This window comes from Rana temporaria, chromosome 3 (assembly GCF_905171775.1).
Source record: "Rana temporaria chromosome 3, aRanTem1.1, whole genome shotgun sequence".
NCBI lineage: Eukaryota > Metazoa > Chordata > Amphibia > Anura > Ranidae > Rana > Rana temporaria.
The window spans coordinates 425,130,092-425,153,283 of record NC_053491.1 but is presented as its reverse complement, the minus strand read 5'-3'; the positions used below and the strand labels follow the sequence as shown (position 1 = coordinate 425,153,283).

The 23,192-nt window shown below is 43.3% G+C and overlaps 1 protein-coding gene and 1 long non-coding RNA gene across 2 annotated transcripts in view; one reads left to right on the top strand and one right to left on the bottom strand.

The window, feature by feature from the left end:
- DDHD2 (DDHD domain containing 2) overlaps positions 1–19,283 on the bottom strand; it is a 55,204-nt gene extending 35,921 nt beyond the window's left edge. Inside the window, exons 1-3 of the mRNA XM_040346235.1 lie at positions 19,194–19,283; positions 7,966–8,155; positions 14–204 (exon numbers count right to left, since the gene is read on the bottom strand). Of these exons, the coding sequence (XP_040202169.1) occupies positions 14–204; positions 7,966–8,146 (372 nt within the window). The 5' untranslated portion in view covers positions 8,147–8,155; positions 19,194–19,283. The remainder of the gene's footprint in view (positions 1–13; positions 205–7,965; positions 8,156–19,193) is intronic.
- A 97-nt stretch (positions 19,284–19,380) lies between these two features.
- On the top strand, positions 19,381–20,969 carry LOC120933178. Its single transcript, XR_005748069.1, has 2 exons — positions 19,381–19,470; positions 20,638–20,969. It is a non-coding gene; the product is annotated as an uncharacterized LOC120933178 (long non-coding RNA).
- Positions 20,970–23,192: the final 2,223 nt, after the last annotated feature.

Here is a 23,192-nt window from a genome sequence, read left to right as displayed (position 1 = left end):
AGAGATGAATTACCTCTAGGGTCTCACTGAAGTTCTCTGGATAAGGAATATATTTGCTGTCTTTATCGCCTTTGAAAAACCAGGTGCACCTCTGCACCAAAGAATCCTCCTCATCCCAGTAGATAGATAGCCTCCGACGGCTCCCCAGATACACGTCATATCGTCCTCCACACACTGGGATCACAATACTGTTTGGGTTTTGTCCTAATAACGGAATAACAGAACAAGTAAAATGCCCTTAGAATATAGCTACTGTAAATGAGTTATAGGAAAAAATAGGTACACAAGGCTATCGACAGGCAACACAAACCTAGCAGTGAAATAAATAGCTGATTAATGGTTTACTTCTCTGTGATAAAATGATCGCTCTCATGACATCCACCTGCCCTTACTGAGCTGTAAGGCTGCACATCCTAATAAGCAATGCTGGGGATGCTGTGCCACTGGCCAGACTCCTACCTGCTCTGTGAACTAACAGTCAAAGCCCCCTGCAAATTGGAGACCTTTAGCTGTGACTTGGCAGGGGGCATGTCAGACCTCTGCAGAGAGACTACCGCTTGCACAGGGTCCTTCTCTAGAGCACTCTGGCAGGGGACAGCCTTTTCTGCTTAAAGGGGTTGTAAAGGTAAATTATTTTTTCCCTAAATAGCTTTCTTTACCATAGTGCAGTCCTCCTTTACTTACCTCATCCTTCCATTTTGCTTTTAAATGTCCTTATTTCTTCTGAGAAATCCTCACTTCCTGTTCTTCTGTCTGTAACTCCACACAGTAAAGCGAGGCTTTCTCCCTGGCGAAGGGGGGAGGGGGCGAGCAGGAGAGTCAGGACGCCCACTAACACACAGCTCCTTTCTCTATCTGCAAAGTAGAGAGTGTCCCGACTTGCCTGCTCTCCCCCTCCCCCCTCAAGAGGCTTTATCCACACCAGGGAGAAAGCCTTGCATTACTGTGTGGAGTTACAGACAAAAGAACAGGAAGTGAGGATTTCTCAGAAGAAATAAGGACATTTAAAAGCAAAATCAAAGGATGAGGTAAGTGAAGGAGGACTGCACTAAGGTAAAGGAAGCCATTTAGGGAAACATTTTTTTTACCTTTACAACCCCTTTAAGCTGGGGCTGATTTTTAAAGAAAATGAACTTCAAGACTTTGCACACCTTTTGTTTAGATGCACCTGGAATGTATTTAGCCAAATTAAACTGAAAATTCTATTGAGCTTTAACTATATTCCCTATTCCTATGTCCCCAAGTTGTATTCCACATATAAATAACAGCGTGCTGATTGCAGTATTACCTGGAGATACAGACATAGCGTCACATACTGTAAGTAAAAGACAGACTTATTTCTTAGCAGATTAAAGGATTACCAAACTACTTAACTTCAAAACTAACAGGATTATTTCTCAGATTCACAAATCCAATTATAGTGAAACCTTGGTTTGCGAGCATAATTCGTTCCGGAAACACTTGTATATCAAAGCATTCTTTTTTACAGGGTAGCAATAAGTTGCTAAATGTTGTACCTTTATTAAATGTAACCATATGGCTACACTTAGAGGCTCCTCTCCTTTTTTATACTCAGTTGTGACATGACGCTGTGACCTGACGCTACTCTTATATCAAGACATCACTTGTATATCAAGGCAAAATTTATTAAAACATTTTGTTTGTCTTGCAAAACGCTCTCAAACCAAGTTACTCTCAAACCAAGGTTTTACTGTACGTTTAAGTTTTTGCATCAAATAGGGCTTCTATTTGTAACAGCTCTGGTGAACAGAAGTGAACCACAACTGCGGCTAGCAAGGAAATTCAATGCACTTCTCTATGTGAGAATTCAGTATTGGACCCCAGGCGTCACTCCACACAAACAGGAGTTTGGGGGTTCTCTACATCATCTCTCTCTCACATAAAGGAATGCGTTGAGCCTCTAGGCATGATCGCATTACAACATTTGACCAGAGCCTAGCGTTAAAAGATACGATTCACTAGGAGATTCCAATGCACAACTGTATGCAAGTGATTATCAGTATGGGACCCCAGGCGTCACTCCACACAAACAGGAGTTTGGGGGTTCTCTACTTCATATGACTTAAACATACAGTAGTGCATTAGGCTTCTAAGGTATTACCTTCAACCCTTAGCATAGAAAACTTAGAGCAAATATGTTCTGTAACTTAGGGCAAGGGCCCTTTAACAAATAAGAACTTATGTCAAGCACGTAGTTAGTATGAATAGTGATAGAAACTAGTAATTGCATAAGAGAGGCATATATAGCTCAGCTTATTGGAAGTATATGTTCCCTTAAGATGTTTCCACAGCAAACAGCCAAAGCACAACAGTGAGTCCCAAGTTAAGATGATAGTTTACAAGCCAACATTAAATAGAATTTGTTTAGCAACAATATGTGTAGCAGATCTTCCTAAAGCACTACAAGTAAAACATGTGCTACTTATCCATTTGCAGGACTTGAGACAAGGGATTCCGTAGTGTAGGGTATCAGCAAGGAAATCAGCAGAAATGGTTGTCTGGAGGTAGATAGCATAATGGCTATATAGGCATGAAGATTCCCCGTAGGGTTGGTCTGTAGCATGGAGAAGGCTGGCAGCAGGATTGTAGCATGACCGAGCTACAGCTGACACCCGTCCCTATGCTGAAGAACTTGTCATACTGGCGGCTACCCTCCGTAATGGCATTACTGGGGACCCCCTAAGATATCCCCCACCAGCAGACCCTGCACTGCAGAATCCCTAGGCTGCTGCAATACCTGCTTATTGGAGAAGACAGATCCTCTACAAATGGATAAGTACCATTGTTTTGTAACATTGTTACTCTAGAAAATACCCGGATCATATACACCTTTTCTAAGTACTGTATTTGAATCTACCTATACGTTATACTACCGCACTGCTTGGGATTATTTACTGTGTCTTCAGCTGACCGCTGTGCTGTATCTAAAAGGGACATACTCAAATTAGCTGAGCTATAAGTGCCTCTCCTATACAACTATTAGTTGCCATCGCGATTATTAATTACTACGTGCTTGACATAAGTGTTACTTGTTTATGGGCCCATGCCCTAAGTTACTGAACATGTTCGCTCTAACCTTTTTATGCTAAGGGTTAAAGGTAATACATACCTACTCCCTTAGTGGCCTAATGCACTACTGTATGTTTAATGCCGCGTAAACATCTCTATCTATACCTCTATCTATATTCAGACTGATAGGAAGCGGTATATGACGGAAGCACTCAAGCGGAGTGTGGGACGTTCCCTTACAATGCCTTTTTAGGGAAAGCTTTTACGTGTACCCAAATGTATTATTTTTTTCAAACAGGTAAGACATGTCCAATAGACTGGTAATAAGACAGAGCGATGGAGGAAGATGTAAACAAAGCGATTGTTTAGGGTACGCCTTGAAAGACTCCCTGAAGGAGTTAAGCGTCTGGGGTGGGGGATTTATAAGATAGAAAAGTCAGTATAACTGGAGGAAGGGGGTCAGGGTACTTGTATTGAAAGTACCCCTTTATTATTCTAAAACAGGTGTCTCCAAACTGCAGTTTAAGGGCCAGACGCGGCCCTTTGTTAGCCTTTATCTGGCCCTTGGGGCACTATTTCTTCTACTAATACCAATGATGGGATACTATTCCTGTTACTAATATGGGGCACTACTATTCCTCCTATTGATCACCAACCTTGAGGCCATATTTGTTCTCACTGATGCTGGGCTTAGGACATTTTCTGCCACTGCAAGCCACAATCTGACCCTATTAAAGTCTGAAGGACAATAAGCTGGCCCCTTGGTTTGAAAATTTTGGAGACCCCTGTTCTAAAACATAGGTGCTACCGGTTCATCAGGATTTTTGTTTTCAAATTATCCCCCAACATCAATATTCTACTGCGTTCATTCTATGAATGCTGCAAGGACTGCATTACATTACAGATTATGGCCCTTCAGGGCACTGTCGCTTGACAATTTTCTAAACCAGCACAAAGCACATAAATCATATGGAGGGTCAGTGAACTCTCACCCAACTGGCTGGAACTGTCAGCCGGGCAGAGGCGAGCGGAGGCACCGTTATTTGCACATATTTATAACAGACACGGGAACTTGTTCTAATACAGAGGGGATGGGAGCTTTTTATACACGTGGCTTAACAAAAACTTTAAAATCCAGTAATACTGTGTCTTCTGCTCTGCACATGCTCAGTTGCTCTCCATTTTTAAACTGAATTAAACCCTTCTATCCTTTACAGCCAAGGAAGCTGCTTCTGTTTGATCTGCATCTGCCATGGTGCTGCACATGTGATCAGTTATGACTCCAGCCATTTGATGGTTGACAGTTTGGTTGAAGGCACACGCAATTGAGACAGTTAGCAATCCCAGTATTCCTGGAATGTAACTGTTTTTTTAAATGATTAAATTGACGGGTTTATTTCTGCTTTATTATTTACTGCTGTTCAGGGTTCTGGGCTTCAGCAAAATGTCAGCCTCCAGCAAGAAGAAACTCATTTTGGTAGCATACGGTAATTATTCATGTGAAATGTATGTTCCTTGCTAAACAACATTATTTTTTATCAAGTTGTTCTGGGTAAAGTTCTGCTTTAAAATTGTTCAAAAGAAAATAGGTTACTACAACTGCTAAAGCACACCTGGTATTATGGTTTCAACAACTGTAAATGTATTTATGTGCACATAAAATTGTCCAGCAAAAAGTTTTTTTTTTGTTGTTAACATAACAGGCATGTTATACTTACCTGCTCTGTGCAATGGTTTTGCACAGATCAGCCTTGATCTTCCTCTTATAGGATCCCCCAAGCTTCTGGCGCCCCCCACCGCTGAGTGCCCCCATAGCTGCTCCATAAGACACACAGAGTGGAGCTTGGCCCCACCCCCTCGTCAATGGCTGTGATTGACAGCAGCAGAAGCCAATGGCTTCAGCTGCTGTATCTGAGCCAATGAGGAAGAAGAGAACTGGGAGAGCCTCTGCTCTTGTGCACAACGCTGGATCATGATCGGACTTAGGGATGTATTTATAATTTATAATCCTCATGTGAATGAATGCTAACTGTTACATTTGCTGGACAGCTTGGTCTTCACATAACTATAAATAAAAATAAAAAAACAGAGTGCCATCAGCTGAGGGGCAAATTTATAAAAACAGGGAACCCTACATTTACAAAACATTCACTACAGGAAATCTACAGGGTGCATGGCCTTTTAAATGACAATTGATTCATCACTAGAGAACATTTGGTGTAAGTCACATTCACCGTTTAATAAATAGACCCCTTATTAGATGGCATCTCACTGGTCTCCAATACACAGTGTTGTGGTCTTCAATGAACGATGTAGAAGGGATGAGGTCCAGTTGCCCTTGGTCACTCACGAAAACAAGGAATATATCAACCAATATGTTGTACGCCACCTACATCATTATCTTGCAATGTTCGAATGTAATGTAATGTTTAAAGTGGATGTAAACCCACTCTCATCCTTTCTAAACTACTGCCATAGTGGTGATCTATAAGGATATAAATGCCTCCTGCATGTATCCTTACCTGTCAAATGTCTCCCCTCTGTCTGTTATAAGAACTGAAAAACTGCAGATTATGTGGGTGGGTCAGGTTTACATCCACTTTAACTGCTTGCCGACCAGCCGCCGCAGTTCTACGGTGGCAGGTCGGCTCTGCTGGGCGAGAGCACATAGCTATACGTCACCTCGCCCAGCAGCCGTGATCACCACCGGGCACACGCGATCGCTCATTACAGAGCGAGGACCGGGAGCTGTGTGTGTAAACACACAGCTCCCGGTCCTGTCAGGGGGAGAAATGCTGATCTTCTGTTCATACAAAGTATGAACAGAAGATCAGTCATTTCCCCATGTCAGTCCACCCCCCCTACAGTTAGAACACACCCAGGGAACATACTTAACCCCTTCCCCGCCACCTAGTGTTAACCCCTTCACTGCCAGTGGCATTTTTATAGTAATCCAATGCATTTTTATAGCACTGATCGCTATAAAAATGCCAATGGTCCCAAAAATGTGTCAAAAGTGTCTGAAGTGTCCTCCATAATGTCGCAGTACCAAAAAAAAAAAAAAAAAAAACGCTGATCGCCGCCATTACTAGTAAAAAAAAATATTAATAAAAATGCCATAAAAATACCCCCTATTTTGTAAATGCTATAACTTTTGCGCAAACTAGGGTTGTCCCGATACCACTTTTTTAAGACCGAGTACAAGTACCGATACTTTTTTTCAAGTATTCGCCGATACCGAATACCGATATATTTTTTTAATCTCATGTGACAGCGGCACATGTGTCAGTAGTTTTTTTTTTATCTTTAACAATTTGTTTTTCATTTTTTACAATTTTTTTATTTATAATGCTTTCTTTTTTTAAAGAGGGGGGAGGTTGAACCGTGTCAGTGTGTTTTTTATTTAATTTTTTTATTTTCTACAATCATTTTTTTATTCTTTTGTTTTTTTATTCTTTATTTTTTTTATTTATTTTTTCAGCCCTGTTGGGGGGCTTTGGTGAGATATCAGGGGTCTTAACAGACCTCTGACATCTCCCCTTTGAGACAGGGAAAGGGACTAGGGACACAGATTCCCCAGTCCCTTTCTCAGCAGCATCAACTGCGCTGAAAATGAAAGGAGAGAAAACAGCGTCTTCTCTTCATTCATAAACTGAAACATTGTAAACACAGGTTACAATGTTTGAGTTATGTGAATGGACAGTCATTCATTCGGAGCAGTAAGAAGCTGGATTTACCGGCTCCTACCCCGCTCTCCATCCTGACAATTCCAGGGGGTGGAGGAGGAGCACGGAAGGGGAGAGAAACACGGCGGGATACACGGAGGGAAAGAGAAACACGGGGGACACGGAGAGAGAGAGAGAAACACGGCGGGGGACATGGAGGGAGGGAGGGAGACAGACTGCAGCAAAACGGAGGGGGGCTGGAGGAGGACACGGGACAGTCAGCGGTGATCGTGTGTGGGGGAGTTACAAGCACCGATCACCGCTGATTTTAAAGCAGCTGAAAGCCGCGCAGGGGGAAGGGTGTAGAGAGAAGCGGAGAAATTACTTTTAAATCTATACAGCGGTGATCGGTGCTTGTAACTTCCCCACACACTGATCACCGCTGACAGTACAAGTATCGGGTGAAGCATCGGGAGCATTTGCCCGAGTACAAGTACTCGGGCAAATGCTTGGTATCGGTCCTGATACCAATACTAGTATCGGTATCGGGACAACCCTAGCGCAAACCAATCAATAAACGCTTATTGCGATTTTTTTTTACGAAAAATATGTAGAAGGATAAGTATCAGCCTAAACTGAGGAAAAAACATTTTTTTATATATATATATTTTTGGGGGATTTATTACAGCAAAAAGTAAAAAATATTAATTTTTTTCAAAATTGTCGCTCTATTTTTGTTTATAGCGCAAAAACTAAAAACCGCAGAGGTGATCAAATACCACCAAAAGAAATCTCTATTTGTGGGGGGAAAAAAACGCCAATTTTGTTTGGGAGCCACGTCGCACGACCGCGCAATTGTCAGTTAAAGCGACGCAGCGCCGAATCGCAAAAAGTGCTCTGGTCTTTGACCAGCAATATGGTCCGGGGGTTACCGTAAGTGGTATCTTGACACATTGAACGAAGTTGTCTGTAACATGTACGATATTTTCACATTGATTGTAATGTTGGGATCTCTCCCTTTGTTGGTGTTTGTTATATTTGGGGGGAAAAAAAGAAGAAGGGATGTATTTACTAGGATTATTACATTTATCAGATACTCTTATCAGATACTCTTATCAGAATACATTATTTATCATGCTCTTCAAATAAACTACTCTCTCAATAACCCTCTAAGAAACTACCTCTCTCTGCATTACTGTTGCAAGCTCCTGTCATTCATGGCTATACCTCCTCCTATTAGTTCTCCGTGTCATTGCTGTATATACTGTACCAGAACTAAATGCCTCCTCCAGTTTGTCAGAATCTTCTTTGCTGAATGGGTTCCAGGACCCCCTGGTGTCTTGTATCTGGTAGAACCAGTGAGGAACCACTGCCTCATATGTAATTGGGGTCTCCATCATCTTACTGGTCTTCGAGGGGATGGAGGGTGGAGGTGCCTCCAATGAAGACATACCCTGATTCTGCAACATAAAGAGATAAAGAACAGTCAATGAAGGCTGAACAACACTGCTTCTCTCCGACAAATATACTACTACTATAGACTTTGTCCTCTCCCATGGTATCCGATGATATCAGCCATCTGACCTGCCCTGAGAGGAAACCACAGAGATGATATCATATACGGACAAAGGTCACCTGATGTCATGTGATTTTATTCCAGTATCCACCATGCACTGGAATCATACGGAGACTCTAGTCTGGGCCAAGTGAAACAACTGATATGTTTTAATCCATTTTGGGTGAACAAACACAAATATTTCAGGTTCTAGTTTGCTTAGTTCTGTACACATAGGAGCGCCTGTGTGTCCTGATTACCCATACTAAAAAAATGATAGCATAGGAACAGGGCCAAATACTAATACCGCGTACACACGACCGTTTTTCATGACGAGAAAAATGCCATTTTTTTAATTGGTCATTAACCGGTTAACGCCCGCCGCATGTATATGTACGTCCACAGAATGGCACGTACAGGCATATGGGCGTACATGTACGTTCCTGCCTTTTCCGGGTCGGGGGTCCGATCGGGACCCCGCCCCCCCCGCTACAGAAACCCGCGGGGAGCTATCCGGGACGAGGGCGCGGCTATTCGTTTCTAGCCGCCCCCTCGCGATCGCTCCCCGGAGCTGAAGAACGGGGAGAGCCGTATGTAAACACAGCTTCCCCGTGCTTCACTGTGGCGGCGCATCGATCAAATCATCCCTTTTATAGGGAGACTCGATCGATGACGTCAGACCTACAGCCACACCCCCCTACAGTTGTAAACACACACTAGGTGAACCCTAACTCCTTCAGCGCCCCCTGTGGTTAACTCCCAAACTGCAACTGTCATTTTCACAATAAACAATGCAATTTAAATGCATTTTTTGCTGTGAAAATGTCAATGGTCCCAAAAATGTGTCAAAATTGTCTGAAGTGTCCGCCATAATGTCGCAGTCACGAAAAACATCGATGATCGCCGCCATTAGTAGTAAAAAAATAAAATAAAACTATCCCCTATTTTGTAAACGCTATAAATTTTGCGCAAACCAATCGATAAACGCTTATTGTGATTTTTTTTTTTACCAAAAATAGGTAGAAGAATACGTATCGGCCTAAACTGAGCAAAAAAAAAAATAATTTATATATGTTTTTTGGGGATATTTATTATAGCAAAAAGTAAAAAATATTGCATTTTTTTCAAAATTGTTGCTCTATTTTTGTTTATAGCGCAAAAAATAAAAACCGCAGAGGTGATCAAATACTACCAAAAGAAAGCTCTATTTGTGGGGAAAAAGGGACGCCAATTTTGTTTGGGAGCCACGTCGCACGACCACGCAATTGTCTGTTAAAGCGACGCAGTGCCGAAATCGCAAAACCTGGCCTGGGCATTTAGCTGCCTAAGGCCCCTTTCACATTGAGGAGTTTTTCAGGCGGTACAGCGCTAAAAATAGCGCTGCTATCGCGCCTGAAAAACTCCTTCACTGCAGACTCAATGTGAAAGCCCGAGGGCTTTCACACTGAGGCGATGCGCTGGCGGGAGACAAAAAAATCTCCTGTCAGCAGCATCTTTGGAGCGGTGAGAGGAGCGGCATGTATACCGCTCCTTCACCGCTCCTTCCCATTGAAAACAATGGGAAACCGCGGCAATACCGCCCGCAATGCGCCTCTATAGAGGCGCATTGCGGGCGGTATTAACTCTTTATCGGCTGCTAGCGGGGGTTAATACCGCACCGCTAGCGGCTGATACCAGCGGCAATTCCGGCGGTATAGCGCCACTATTTTTAGCGGCGTTATACCGCCACCGCAGCTCCCGCCCCAGTCTGAAAGGGGCCTAAAGGTCCGGGGCTTAGGTGGTTAAAAACGACCGTGTGTAGGCTCCAGGGCATTTTTCTCAAGGTGAAAAATGGACATTAAAAATTTAGAACATGCTCTATTTTTTCTCGTTGCTTTTCGCGGTGTGAAAAACGGTCGTGTGTAGGCTTTAACAACAGGGAAAAAAACGTGCATGCTCAGAAGCAGGTTATGAGAAGGGAAATTTGCATAATCAGCCCAAAGGGTGTCACCAATCGAATGGAACTTCCCCTTTATAGTGCCGTCGTACGTGTTGTACGTCACCGCGCTTTGCTCAAGCATTTTTTTTTTTGTATGCAAGGCAAGCTTGACAAAAAGCACGTCGAGAAAAACGTCGTTTTTTTCCATGACATGAAAAAATGGTCGTGTGTACGCGGCTTTACATATTATAATCAGATCAGGCCAACTGTTTTTACTCACCAAAGACCCCCTAACGAAGTTACAATAAATTAGGTGATGCATTAGAAACTTTTGGTTGCAGCTAAATTGGTGAAATACACACCTGGACTGAGGAAGTAACGAGCTCATCGTCGCCCACCTCTTCTAGAAATGTTAGCTCCCTGCTTGTCATGGCGATCCTGAGGCTTCAGAACTTTCTATGTCACGGACCAGAAACAATATAGCAGCCTTCACTGATCCGTATGCTTGCTCTGAGTTAGTGACTCACAAAGTATTACAAGCCAATTGTGGTAATGTGGGTGGGACAGACAAAATTATTTCATGCCTATACTAGACTTCAAATTAGAGGCCAGGAAATGAGGTGAAATGTTAAAAGGCTGAATTTACTCATTTCAACATCTCCCTATTTTTTTTAAGCACAAGAATTACATTTTCCAATAAACCAAATTTCTTGAAAGTTAAGACTTCTAAAACACAAATTCCTTTTAGGCCCCTTTCACACTTGTGCGACTTGGGGCTGCAAAGTCGCATGACAAGTCGTACCCTGTGATCTCCAATGAGTACCATTCATATCTGTGCACTACTTTGGCCTGACTGATGCAACTTGCAGTCCATAGACCTCAAGATTACACAGGCATTGCTTCAAGTCGCGGCAAATCCGCGCAACTTTCAGGTCGCACAAGTGTGAAAGGTGCCTAGTTTTACGGATTTTTATATATATATATATATATATATATATATATATATATATATATATATATATATATACCGTATTTATCGGCGTATGACGCACACATTTTTCCCCTTAAAAACAGGGTAAAATCATGCGCCGCCGCCAACATATACCGAGCGCAGTACACTCGGGTACACTCTGCTAGGCTCGGCCACACTCGCGGTCACGCCCTGCGAGAGGAGCCGAGCGTGGCGGAGCCTAGCCGAGTGTACTGCGCTCGGTATATGTCGGCGGCGGCACTCGGAGACAGCGCGGGAGAAGCGGGGAGGACACCACAAAGGCCGAAGACGGACACCGGACAAGGCCGCCGATGGACGCCGGGCAAGACACCGAAGAGGGACATTTAAACTGTAAGTTATTATTTTTTTTCAGGAAATTTCCCTCCTAGAACTGGGTGCGCGCTATACGCCGGTGCGCGCGATACCCAGATAAATACGGGTATATATATATATATATATATATATATATTTATTTTTTTTAAAATCAGCTCCAGGGACCGTGCTTACAATAAACGTGAAGTGTTCCATGTGCTGGTGGCTGCTGTTCCTTGAAATCTTAATTTCTTTGCCCCCCAGATACCCCTAAAGCTGAAATTGTCCAGTGCTGCAGGGATTAATACACCTGTCACAGCCACACTGTTTTTGAATTGTGACAGTGGGTGCAGGGAAAGGATGCCCCACCCACTGTCCCAATGAGAGATCAGAGGGAGTGTGGGCAGGTGCTATGGTAACATATTACACGCAAATGTTATGTCACACATTTAGTGGGTATAAAAAGGATCACCCCCTTCAAAATAATAACATTTTGTTGCTTTGTGGCCTGAAATGAAGACAAACACAGCTTTTGTTTTATCCGGCTGCACTTTCTCGGTGCAACTTATAACATCCAAGTGAAAGATCTAACACAAACATGTCATAATTTGTTTTTTAAAATTCAAAAACAGAATCACTGATTTGGCCAATGGGAGTACTTCCTTCCTTTAGATTTATTTATTCTTATGTTCAACAGTCCAGTCTGCTGTAAGAGAGAAGATTCATCTTCCAGTAGCACACTGGTCACACGTAAGGTGCAACCATAGTGCCTAAAAAAAAGGCACACGTAGGATTGGACTGTGTACAAGTATGCAATGGATAGGCAAAAGTTCCCTTGGCATCCAAATAAATATGAACGTCAAGTTACCATCACAGATATTGCTTTCAACAAAACCTATAACCTAACATCTAAATATATCTAAAAATCTAAATATAGCCACTTGAGTCTCCTTAGTGTGGGATGCCTCTGAGTAAAGGTGACCTGACCGGCTATTTTACAACACTGCTGTAGTGTTTTCCACTCTGTGTTGTTGTTTGATGAATGTACCAAATGGTGGAAAGTGGGTGGCACAACCAGAAGAACCGATTCTGCAAGACACTTCATAGCGGATTTCTGTATCCATTAGACATGTGCAGACTGGAATATTTTGTTTCGTTTTTTCGTTTGGAAAATAAATTTATTTAGTTACTCCCGAAAATCGTTTTGATTTATTTTGTTTTTCGTTGGGGAATAGCTTTCGTCCGAAAATCCAATAATACTTGGTTTCTGTCGAATGGTCAAAAGAATATTCGCCGGAACGTCGAATCTTTGTTTCTGTCTAATGGTCAAAAAATATTCGACGAAACGTTGAATCTTTACGTCGAATCGTACATTTCCGTTCGAATATTCCGCCTACAAGAATTCTAATGTTGTATGACTAGTAATAATGTCGAATCTATTCTCTATAATGTCGAATCTATTTTCTCATAAATCGAAATCTATTCTCTGTAATGTCGAATCTATTATTTCTATAGTGTCGAATCTTTTCCCTATAATGTCGAATCTCTCTATATCGAATTTTTACCGCAACGAAAACGAAAATAAAGCATTTTTTATGTCGGATCTTTCGGTTTTCGTTTCTTGCACTTTCGTTATCGTTTGTTAAAACATTAACGAAAAAAACAGATTTTCTTACGAAAATGCATTCTAACGAAAACGAATGCACATGTCTAGTATCCATAATGTACAGAGATGCTGTTTGCAAAGTCTTTAGAATGAAACAATTTTTGTTACAGCACACAGCAATAACAACTTGTGGCATAACACACCTTTTAACTATTTGGAGCCCCGGCCATAGAGAAAAGACAGCCACAAGGTGGCTCAAAAATTCCGGCAGGACGTCTATTGATGTCCTCGGCTCCTCCGGCCACTGGGGGGCGCGAGAGCGCGCGTGCCCACCGCGTCACTGAGGTGACAATGCACGGGCCTGGCAGCCGCGATGTCCGCCAGGTACCCGCGATCGGCCGTTACACAGACAAGGACGTGGATCTCTGTGTGTAAACACAAAGATCCACGTCCTGTCAGGGAGAGGAGATCGATGCTGTGTCCCTTGTACATAGGGACAGAGATTGGTCACCTCCCCCAGTCAGTCCCCTTCCCCCACAGTTAGAATGACTCCTAGGGAACACATTTAACCCCTTCCTAGCCCCCTAGTGTTAACCCCTTCCCTGCCAGTCACATTTATACAGTAATCAGTGCATATTTATAGCACTGATCGCTGTATAAATTTGAATGGTCCCAAAAATATGTCAAAAGTGTCCGATGTGTCAGGCATAATGTTGAAGTCCCAATAAAAATCGCAGACCCTATAAAAAAAAAAAATTTATAAAAAAAAATGTCATAATTCTGTCCCATATTTTGTAGGCGCTATAACTTTTGCGCAAACCAATCACTATACACTTATTGCGATTTTTTTTTACCAAAAATATTAATACGTATCGGCCTAAACGGAGAAATAGATACGCCAGCGTAACTGCTTCATGGATCTGGCCCATTGTGTTTTTTTCAAAATTGTCGCTCTTTTATTGTTTATAGCGCAAAAAATAAAAACCGCAGAGGTGATCAAATACCCCAAAAAGAAAGCTATATTTGTGGGAAAAAAAGGACGTCAATTTTGTTTAGGAGCGACGGCGTATGACCGCGCAATTGTCAGTTAAAGCGACGCAGTGCCGAAAGCTGAAATTTCGCCTGGGCAGGAAGGGGGTATATGTGCCCAGTAAGCAAATGGTTAAAGCTGAACTCTGGACATTTCCAAAAAACACCCTTGTAGTGGGCCACCTCTGCATTGAAAGGGTTAAATACTTCTTAGGCCTGTGGGCAAAATAATCTGGAATACCTTATTCCTAGAGCTGCACGATTCTGCCTAAAATGGGAATCACAATTTTTTTACTTAGACCCTGGAGCGGTTTGCAGGTCCTATTGCCCTAAAAATAGCGTCTGCAAACCGACCCTAACCAGGGCTGCTGTGTCTCCAGTGTGCAAGCCCTTTGGCTTTCACACTGGAGCGGTGCGCTAGCAGGATGGTAAAAAAAAGCTATACCGCTGGCAATGCACCTCTGCAGAGGAGCTTTGCGGTAGTTTCTTAACCTTTTCTCGGCCATTAGCAGGGGTTAAAACCGCCGCGCTAATGGCCGAATAGCACCGCAAAATTGGTGGTAAAGCGCCGCTATTTAGCCCCCGCCCCAGTGTGAAAGAGGCCTTAGAATAAAGATCATGATTCTCGCAACATAACATCTTTCACATTATACATAAAAATTGGGCTAACGTTACTGTTTAGTTTTTTTAAGATTCATAAAAAAATAATTGTTTAAAAGACAGCTGCGCAAATACAGTTTGACATAATATATTGGTTGGGGGTTCCAAGTAATTTTCTATCAATAAATACTGATTTTAACTTGTAAGCAACAAGTGTCAGAAAAAGATGGTGTTTAAAATGGAGTTCCACCCAAAAGTGGAACTTCCGCTTTAAGCACTCCTGGCCCCCTTACATGCCACATTTGGCATGTCATTTCTTTGGGGGGGAGTGGGGGCTTCGGTAGGAGTGGGACTTCCTGTCCCACTTCCTCCTTCTGCCCAGGGACCGCCTCAGCGACTTCTTTTCTCGCCTTAGGTGGCCCCTGCCTTTAGGCGATCTCCAGGGACACGTGACAGGTCCCAGGAGATCGCCTGTCCACTCAAAGAGTGCAGCGCGACTCACGCATGCGCAGTGAGTGCCCAGCCATGAAGCCGAAAGCTGTCACGGCTGGGTGCCCACACTATGAATGGAGGCGCCGGCCGGAGAGGGGGGGAGAGGAGCGGAGCTCCGGGCGGCCGCGTCGCTGGACCGTGGAGCAGGTAAGTGTCTGTTTATTAAAAGTCAGCAGCTACACTTTTTGCAGCTGCTGACTTTTAATAAACACTAAAAGGCTGGAACTCCCCTTTAGGTGGTTAAACGGACTTTATTCAAACTAAAGTTCATCCCTTTGATCTAAAGAACTAAGTTACAATGTTTCTCTTCCTCCCCAATGTTGTGATAAACTTGGCAGGCTGCCTGGATATTTTTGTAGCGGCATATGTTGGAAGGCAACATCGTTTAATATCATAGTTCTGGAATTTCACTTCCTGGTTCGTACAGGCAGATGGGCCCAAGTTCTGAGGTAACAAGTTACATTCAAAGCTTTGTAGCATATCAGAATCTTAAGGCTTGATGTACACGGGACGTTGTTCAACCTCTCCTGAATAATTTAACTTGACCGTTAGAAACTGGCATCTAAAAACGTCCGTTTAGCCGCGTTTACATCCCGCGTTTGCGTCTAGAAGCCTTTTTTTGGATTAAAATGAAAAATGTCTGTAAACGAAATGCTGCTATACGTGAGTTGCCGTGTTTAGAAGCGTTTAGCCGTGTTTGGTGCTTGAAATGCCTCTAAACACAGCTTCTGAACGCATTTTTTGGGGTTCCAGGAAAAAAACTATAAACTGAACTGCCTAGAAACGACCCTGTGTACATTGATAATATAACAGAGGAGAGTTCAGGGACAGGTGAAAAAAATGCCCAACTGCTCCTAAACGTCTGTTTACCAGCAGTAGTCGTCTTTTTTTTGTCAGCTGTTAGAAGTGAGCAGAGAACTCCCTGCACTTGTTACATATATTCGGGAAATTCCTTTTAAGATTGGGAGGACAGTAGAAACGCCATTTCCATTCTTTACTTTCAAATATTTTATTCGTTTAACCATTCGTCCACCGGGCCTATTCTGGCACTTCTCTCCTTCATGTCAAAATCTAAATTTTTTTTGCTAGAAAATTAATCAGAACCCCCAAACATTATATATATATTTTTTTTTAGCAGACACCCTAGGGAATAAAATGGCGGTCATTGCAACTTTTTTTTCTCGCACGGTATTTGAGCAATAATATTTCAAACGCCTTTTGGGGGGGGGGGGGGAACGGTTTCACAAATTAAAAAATAACAAAACAGTAACGTTAGCCAAATTTTTTTGTATAATGTGAAAGATGATGTTACGCCGAGTAAAAAGATACCCAACATGTCACGCTTTAAAATTGCGCACACTCATGGAATGGCGCCAAACTTCGGTACTTAAAAATCTCCACAGGCGACGCTTTAAAAATGTTTACAGGTTACTATTTTCGAGTTACAGAGGAGGACTAGTGCCAGAATTGTTGCACACACTCTAACGCATGCGATACCTCACATGTGGGGTTTGAACGGCGTTTGCATATGTGGGCGGGACTTACATGCGTGTTCGCTTCTGAGCGCGAGCTACCGGGTCAGTAGGGGGCAGATCGCACCATCTGCTGCGCCTTCTACGCAGACTCACTCCCTTTATCCCAAAAAAAGACATAGCAGTCGTGGTGGGGACACTTATCAACTCCAGACTTGACTATGCAAATGCCCTCTATCTAGGACTCCCAAAATACCAAATCACTCGTCTGCAAGTCGTTCAAAAAAGGGCCGCTCGACTTGTGATTGGGAAAAAAACATGGGAATCAATCTCACCTTCACTGAGATCCCTTCTATGGTTGCCCGTAAAAGACAGAATCACTTTCAAAGCTCTCTGTCTAACGCATAAGTGTATTCAAGGAAATGCCCCCCAATATCTATGCGAAAAACTAAAAGCTCACAACACCAATCGCATTCTGCGATCCACCAACCAAAATCTACTCCAGATACCCAAAGCCAAATACAAGTCCAAAGGAGAACGAAGATTTGCGGTCCAAGGACCCAGACTATGGAACGCTCTACCAACCACCATCCGACTGGAGGAAAACCACCTGGCCTTCAGGAGAAAGATCAAGTCCCATCTCCTCTGAGGGCCCAGGGAATGGATACCAAGCGCCCAGAGGCAATTCAGTTCGCATGTGTTGCGCTATATAAGTTTCTCACTCACTCACTCACCGGGGACAGGGGCACTTTAAAAAAACTGTACTTCGTTTTTTTTATTTTTAGACTTTTTTCTTTTATGACTTTTATTCCTATTACAAGGAATGTAAACATCCCTTGTAATAGGAATCACTGTGACGGGTCCTCTTTATGGGGAGATGTGGGGTCAATAAGACCCCACATCTCTCCTTCAGGCTTGAAAGCATGAGATTGTGAAAAAAAATCACGGATCTCATGCCGACAGCCGCGATTGCGGCTTTGTTTACTTCCGGGTACCCGGGCGTGACGTCACAACGTCGCGCCTGGGCGTCTGACAGTCATAGAGATGACTGGTGACCATCTGGTCACCGGAAATCTCTATCGTCGTGAGCCGGCACCGGTCGATTCATTATTTGGGCCCCCGATGGCACGGGAGAGCCCGGAGAAGCACCGGATGTCCCCTCCCACTGCCTATAAGAATGATTAAGTGGCAGAACTGCCGCTATGATTGTTCTTATCGTGCGCAGCTTTGCCGGCAAAAGACGGTTATATCTGAATGATGCCTGTAGCTGCAGGCATCATTCAGATATCACCGCACAAAGTCGAGGACGTCATATGACGTCCTTGGGGGACAAGTGGTTAAAACAGACATACATGGTTAAAATTAACTACATTAAATATTCCCTAAAACATATAAAAAAACTCCCCAATCGATCCAGTAATCATTGCAAACACTTGCCTTATATCCTGTAGCTCATGTTGTGGCCGCTGCCATCATATGTGTGGGCATGTGAAGCCCAGTCCATGTTTCTTCCTGGTTTTCATGGAGAGGTGCATGCTGGGTAACCAGCATGCACCTCTCGAACCTCGTGCATGCGCAGTAAAACGGCGCTTGTTTTCGGCAGAGGAAAGCGCACAGACTCCTGGGAAATGATGACACTCATTTCCCAGGAGGCCACTCGGCTTAGGAAGGGAGAAGACACACCGTGGTCCAGGAACTAGGTAAATTAGCAAATCTGCCTAGTAAAAACAATTTAGTGGCAAGAAAAAAAAATTTTTTTACATAATGTTTTAGTGTATATTACAGGGAAGCTATTGTGATGGAGTTAAATTTTAGGGTGGACCTCCGCTTTAAGGCACTGCTGGAAAATAATGGTGCCCACACAAAATATTGACACTTTAGGTCCAATTTGGACATCACTTTTGTTGCCAGCGGTTTAGACATTAATGGCTGTGTGTTGAGTTATTTTGAGGGGACAGCAAATTGACACTGTTATACAAGCTGTACACTCACTACTTTACATTGTCATTTATTCAGTGTTGTCACATAAAAAGAAATGATTAAATATTTACAAAAATATGAGGGGTGTACTTACTTTTTTGAGATACCGTATGTACACGGTGTATAAATATACTCTGTGTAGAGCAATGATGGTGAACCTTGGCACCCCAGATGTTTTGGAACTACATTTCCCATGATGCTCACGCACTCTGCAGTGTAGTGGAGCATCATGGGAAATGTTGTTCCAAAACATCTGGGGTGCCAAGGTTCACTATCATTGGTATATAGTGACCTCTGTATACATCATATATATATATATACATAGTCACCTGACCCTACTATAGGGGGTCTGTACACAGCCTCTATGTGACGTATATAGGAGGTCAGGTCCACTTTAATAAGAAGTAATCAGTGTGCTCCTCTAGTATGTATACATCATATCTATACAGGCAGAGGAGAGAGCGCACAGGTAGGTGACATCACCGGTAGGGGGTGCTCTGACATCTCCAGGCAGTGATGAGTCCGCTGTACACACACACTTACCTCTATTCGCCCCACTGACTCCTCACCCTCCGGGCTCCGCCTCTACACCGCGATCACGTGATCCGCACCGGGCCCCGGCGAGATCACGTGATTCCGTAGCGGACCTCTCACGAGATTGTTTTGGAATACAGCTGGCGGCGACGTCACTGAGGTCCCCGGGAAAGCCGCGTGATGTGTGTGGTGGGGAGGGATATGTGATGTGCTGCGACACCTTCCGGGGGGGATTGGTATGTTCTGAGGATGTGGCATGTCATGTGTCCCCTTCCTGGAAGAAATGGTACATTCCAAGCATGTGTGATGTGTCCCCCTGCAAAGGGAATTGGTACATTCCGAGGATGTGTGTTGTTGTTGTCACGCGTCCTCTTTAAGAGAAAAGTGGTCCCCATTCTAAGGATGTGTGATGAATTGTACAATTTCAATGATGTGTCCCCTTCAAGAGCAATTTGGTACAATCCGAGGATGTGTGATGTCATGTCTCCCCTTCCACTGTGAATTAGTACAATCCAAGGGTGTGTGATGTCATATGTCCCCTTCCAAAGATGTGTCCCATGTAATATGCCCCCCTCCACTGGGAATTGGTACAATCCGAGGATGTGTGATGTAATGTGTCCCCTTCCACTGGGAATTAGTACAATCCAAGGGTGTGTGATCATGGGCGTCCGCAGAACTTTTTGGGCATCATTTTAAGGTCACCCATGCTCTGATGCTTTTCAACAATGTCATTATCATGTTCAGAGACTGCAGACATGCTACAGGAGATGGTCAGAGACTGCGGACATAGTACAGGAGGTGGTCAGAGACTGCGGACATAGTACAGGAGGTGGTCAGAGACTGCAGACATGCTACAGGAGATGGTCAGATACTGCATACATGGCACAAGAGACTGTAAGACTGCGGACATGGCACAAGAGATGGTCAGAGACTGCATACATGGCACAAGAGACTGTAAGACTGCGGACATGACACAAGAGATGATCAGAGACTGCAGACATGGCACAAGAGATGATCAGAGACTGCAGACATGGCAAAAGAGATGATCAGAGACTGCAGACATGGCACAAGAGACTGTAAGACTGCGGACATGGCACAAGAGATCAGAGACTGCAGACATGGCACAAGAGACTGTAAGACTGCAGACATGGCACAAGAGACTGTAAGACTGCGGACATGGCACAAGAGATGATCAGAGACTGCATACATGGCACAATAGACTGTAAAAGGCTGCGGACATGGCGCAAGAGTGTGTATGTGTGTGTGTATATATATATATATATATATATATATATATATAAATGCTGGCTAGTACCATACATAATTGTAGACGTGGACCACTGAATGTCTTTATACATATTTTTTTTTTATATATTTCTTTGATTTTAATATTTGCATTAGCATCTGTAATTCCACCTCTATCTATATTTCTCTGGTGTCTTGTTTTATTTAGAGTGCTGTGATGTGGAAGGATATAGCCCTACAGCAAAAGAGAATCCGCCCGCAAAATGATACAACCTATGTAGTGTTATACTACCCATCCAGCTTCCTCTATCTATTTTATACATTTTAAAACATATTCGATTTGGCTCTCTAAGGCTCTGGAGAAGAGGAAAACCCTTGAAACGCGTTAGTCAATTATTCGAGTATCTCTTGTGTGGATAACACCACATATCAATCTACCACGTTTCTAACATTGCTTTTTATTTCTATATACAAATACGTAGTATGTCTTTGTATATACCCGTTTTGTTTATAATAAACTCCTTGTTTCAATGATTCATGCATCAGACTACGCGCCTTTCTTTTCCTTCTTTACATAACATTCGATGAGCAGTACCACCGCCAAATGATTAGGGGGCGCACCGCAACCATTTTGTAATGCACACAGTTGTGGCGAGAGTGATGCAGGCTTTTCGGGGTTAAATCAGTGAGGAGACAACATATCCCCTCCCAGCCGCCTGTCAACCTCCCTCTGAAAAGCAAAGGCTACTGCAAGGGTGAATGAGCCATTACATTGCAGATTAAAAAATAAACCTGAAATCTAATCCTATAAAATTTAAAATTCCAGGGCCGGATTCAGATAGGTTACGCGGATCTTTAGATCCGCGTAACCTATCTGATTTATGATCCGCCGCCGCAAGTTTTTGAGGTGAGTGCTTAATTCAGAAAGCACTTACCTCAAAACTTGCGGCGGCGTATCGTAAATCCCCCGGCGGAATTCAAATTCCGCGGCTAGGGGGAGTGTACTATTCAAATCAGGCGCGTCCCTGCGCCGATCGAACAGCGCATGCGCCGTCTGGAAATTTTCCCAGCGTGCATTGCTCCAAATGACGTCGCAAGGACGTCATTGGTTTCGACGTTTACGTAAATTACGTCCGGCCTTATTCGCGAACGACTTACGCAAACGACGTAAAAATTTTAAAACTTGGCACGGGAACGACGGCCATACTTAACATAGGATACGCCGCACTTACCCCTGCTATAGCAGGGGTAACTTTCCGCCGGAAAAAGCCGAACGCAAACGACGTAAAAAAAAAGCGCCGGGCGGTCGTTCGTTTCTGAATCGGCGTAAATGCTCATTGGCATATTCGACGCGTAAAAGACACAGAAGCGCCACCTAGCGGCCGGCCTGGAATTGCAGTCTAAGATCCGACGGTGTAAGTCACTTACACCTGTCGGATCTTAGGGATATCTATGCGTAACCTGATTCTATGAATCAGTCGCATAGATACGACCGGCCGGCCTTGGAGATACGACGGCGTATCAGGAGATACGCCGTCGTATCTCCTATCTGAATCTGGCCCCCAGTTTTCAGTTCACTTTATAGTTGGTTTAGGCCAGTGTTTCTCAATTCCAGTCCTCAGGCCCCCCCAACAGGTCAGGTTTTCAGGATTTCCCTCAGATGAAAAGGCTGTGGTGATTACTAAGGCAGTGAAACTGATCAAATCACCTGTGCAAAATAATGGAAATCCTGAAAACCTGACCTGTTGGGGGGGCCTGAGGACTGGAATTGAGAAACACTGGTTTAGGCCAAGAGGGTTCAAGTGAAACATTTCTATTACACATTGGTGTGGCCGCTGTCTGTGAACTGCAATGTACTGCCGTAGAATTAGCTGCATCCAGTAGGTGGCGCTGTGTTCCGGTAGTAGTGACTTTCCCTCTCCTGCCAAAACTAAACTGAGTCAGCCTGAGTGCGTCTCCACCATTAAAAAGTATTGAATTTTATGGATGAATAGAAGGATTCCTCCACTCACCTCTCTACAGGAGGTGATCTCATGTTTTCACACATTTCTGGTATGGAGAGGGTTGATACTGAATGCCATTACAGTCTGGTGTATTTAACCACTTCTGCCCCGGAAGGATTTACCCCCTTAATGACCAGGCAATTTTTTTGCAATACAGCACTGCGTTATTTTAACTGACAATTGCGCGGTTGTACCCAAACGAAATTGACGTCCTTTCCCCCCCCAAAAATAGAGCTTTCTTTTGGTGGTATTTGATCACCTCTGTCACCTTTTATTTTTTTGCGCTATAAACAAAAAAAGACCGACAATTTTGAAAAAAAATATATATTTTTTCCTTTCTGCTGTAATACAGATCCCCAAAAATATTAAAAAACAAATGTATACTATTCATCAGTTTAGGCCGATATATATTCTACTTATTATTTTTGGTATTAAAAATTGGGTATTTTGGAAAAAATTCCCAATAAGCGTATATTGATTGGTTTGCACAAAAGTTAAAGCATCTACAAAATAGGGGATAGAATTATGACATTTTTATTTATTTATTTATTTTTACTAGTAATGGCGGCGATAAGTGATTTTTAGCGGGACTGCGACATTGCGGTGAACATATCGGACACCGAACTCACATTTACACTTTTATGGGAACCAGTGACATTATTACAGTAGTCAGTGCTAAAAATATGCACTAACATTGTACTAATGACACTGCCAGGAAAGGGGTTAACATCAGGGGTGATCAAAGGGTTAAATGTGTTCC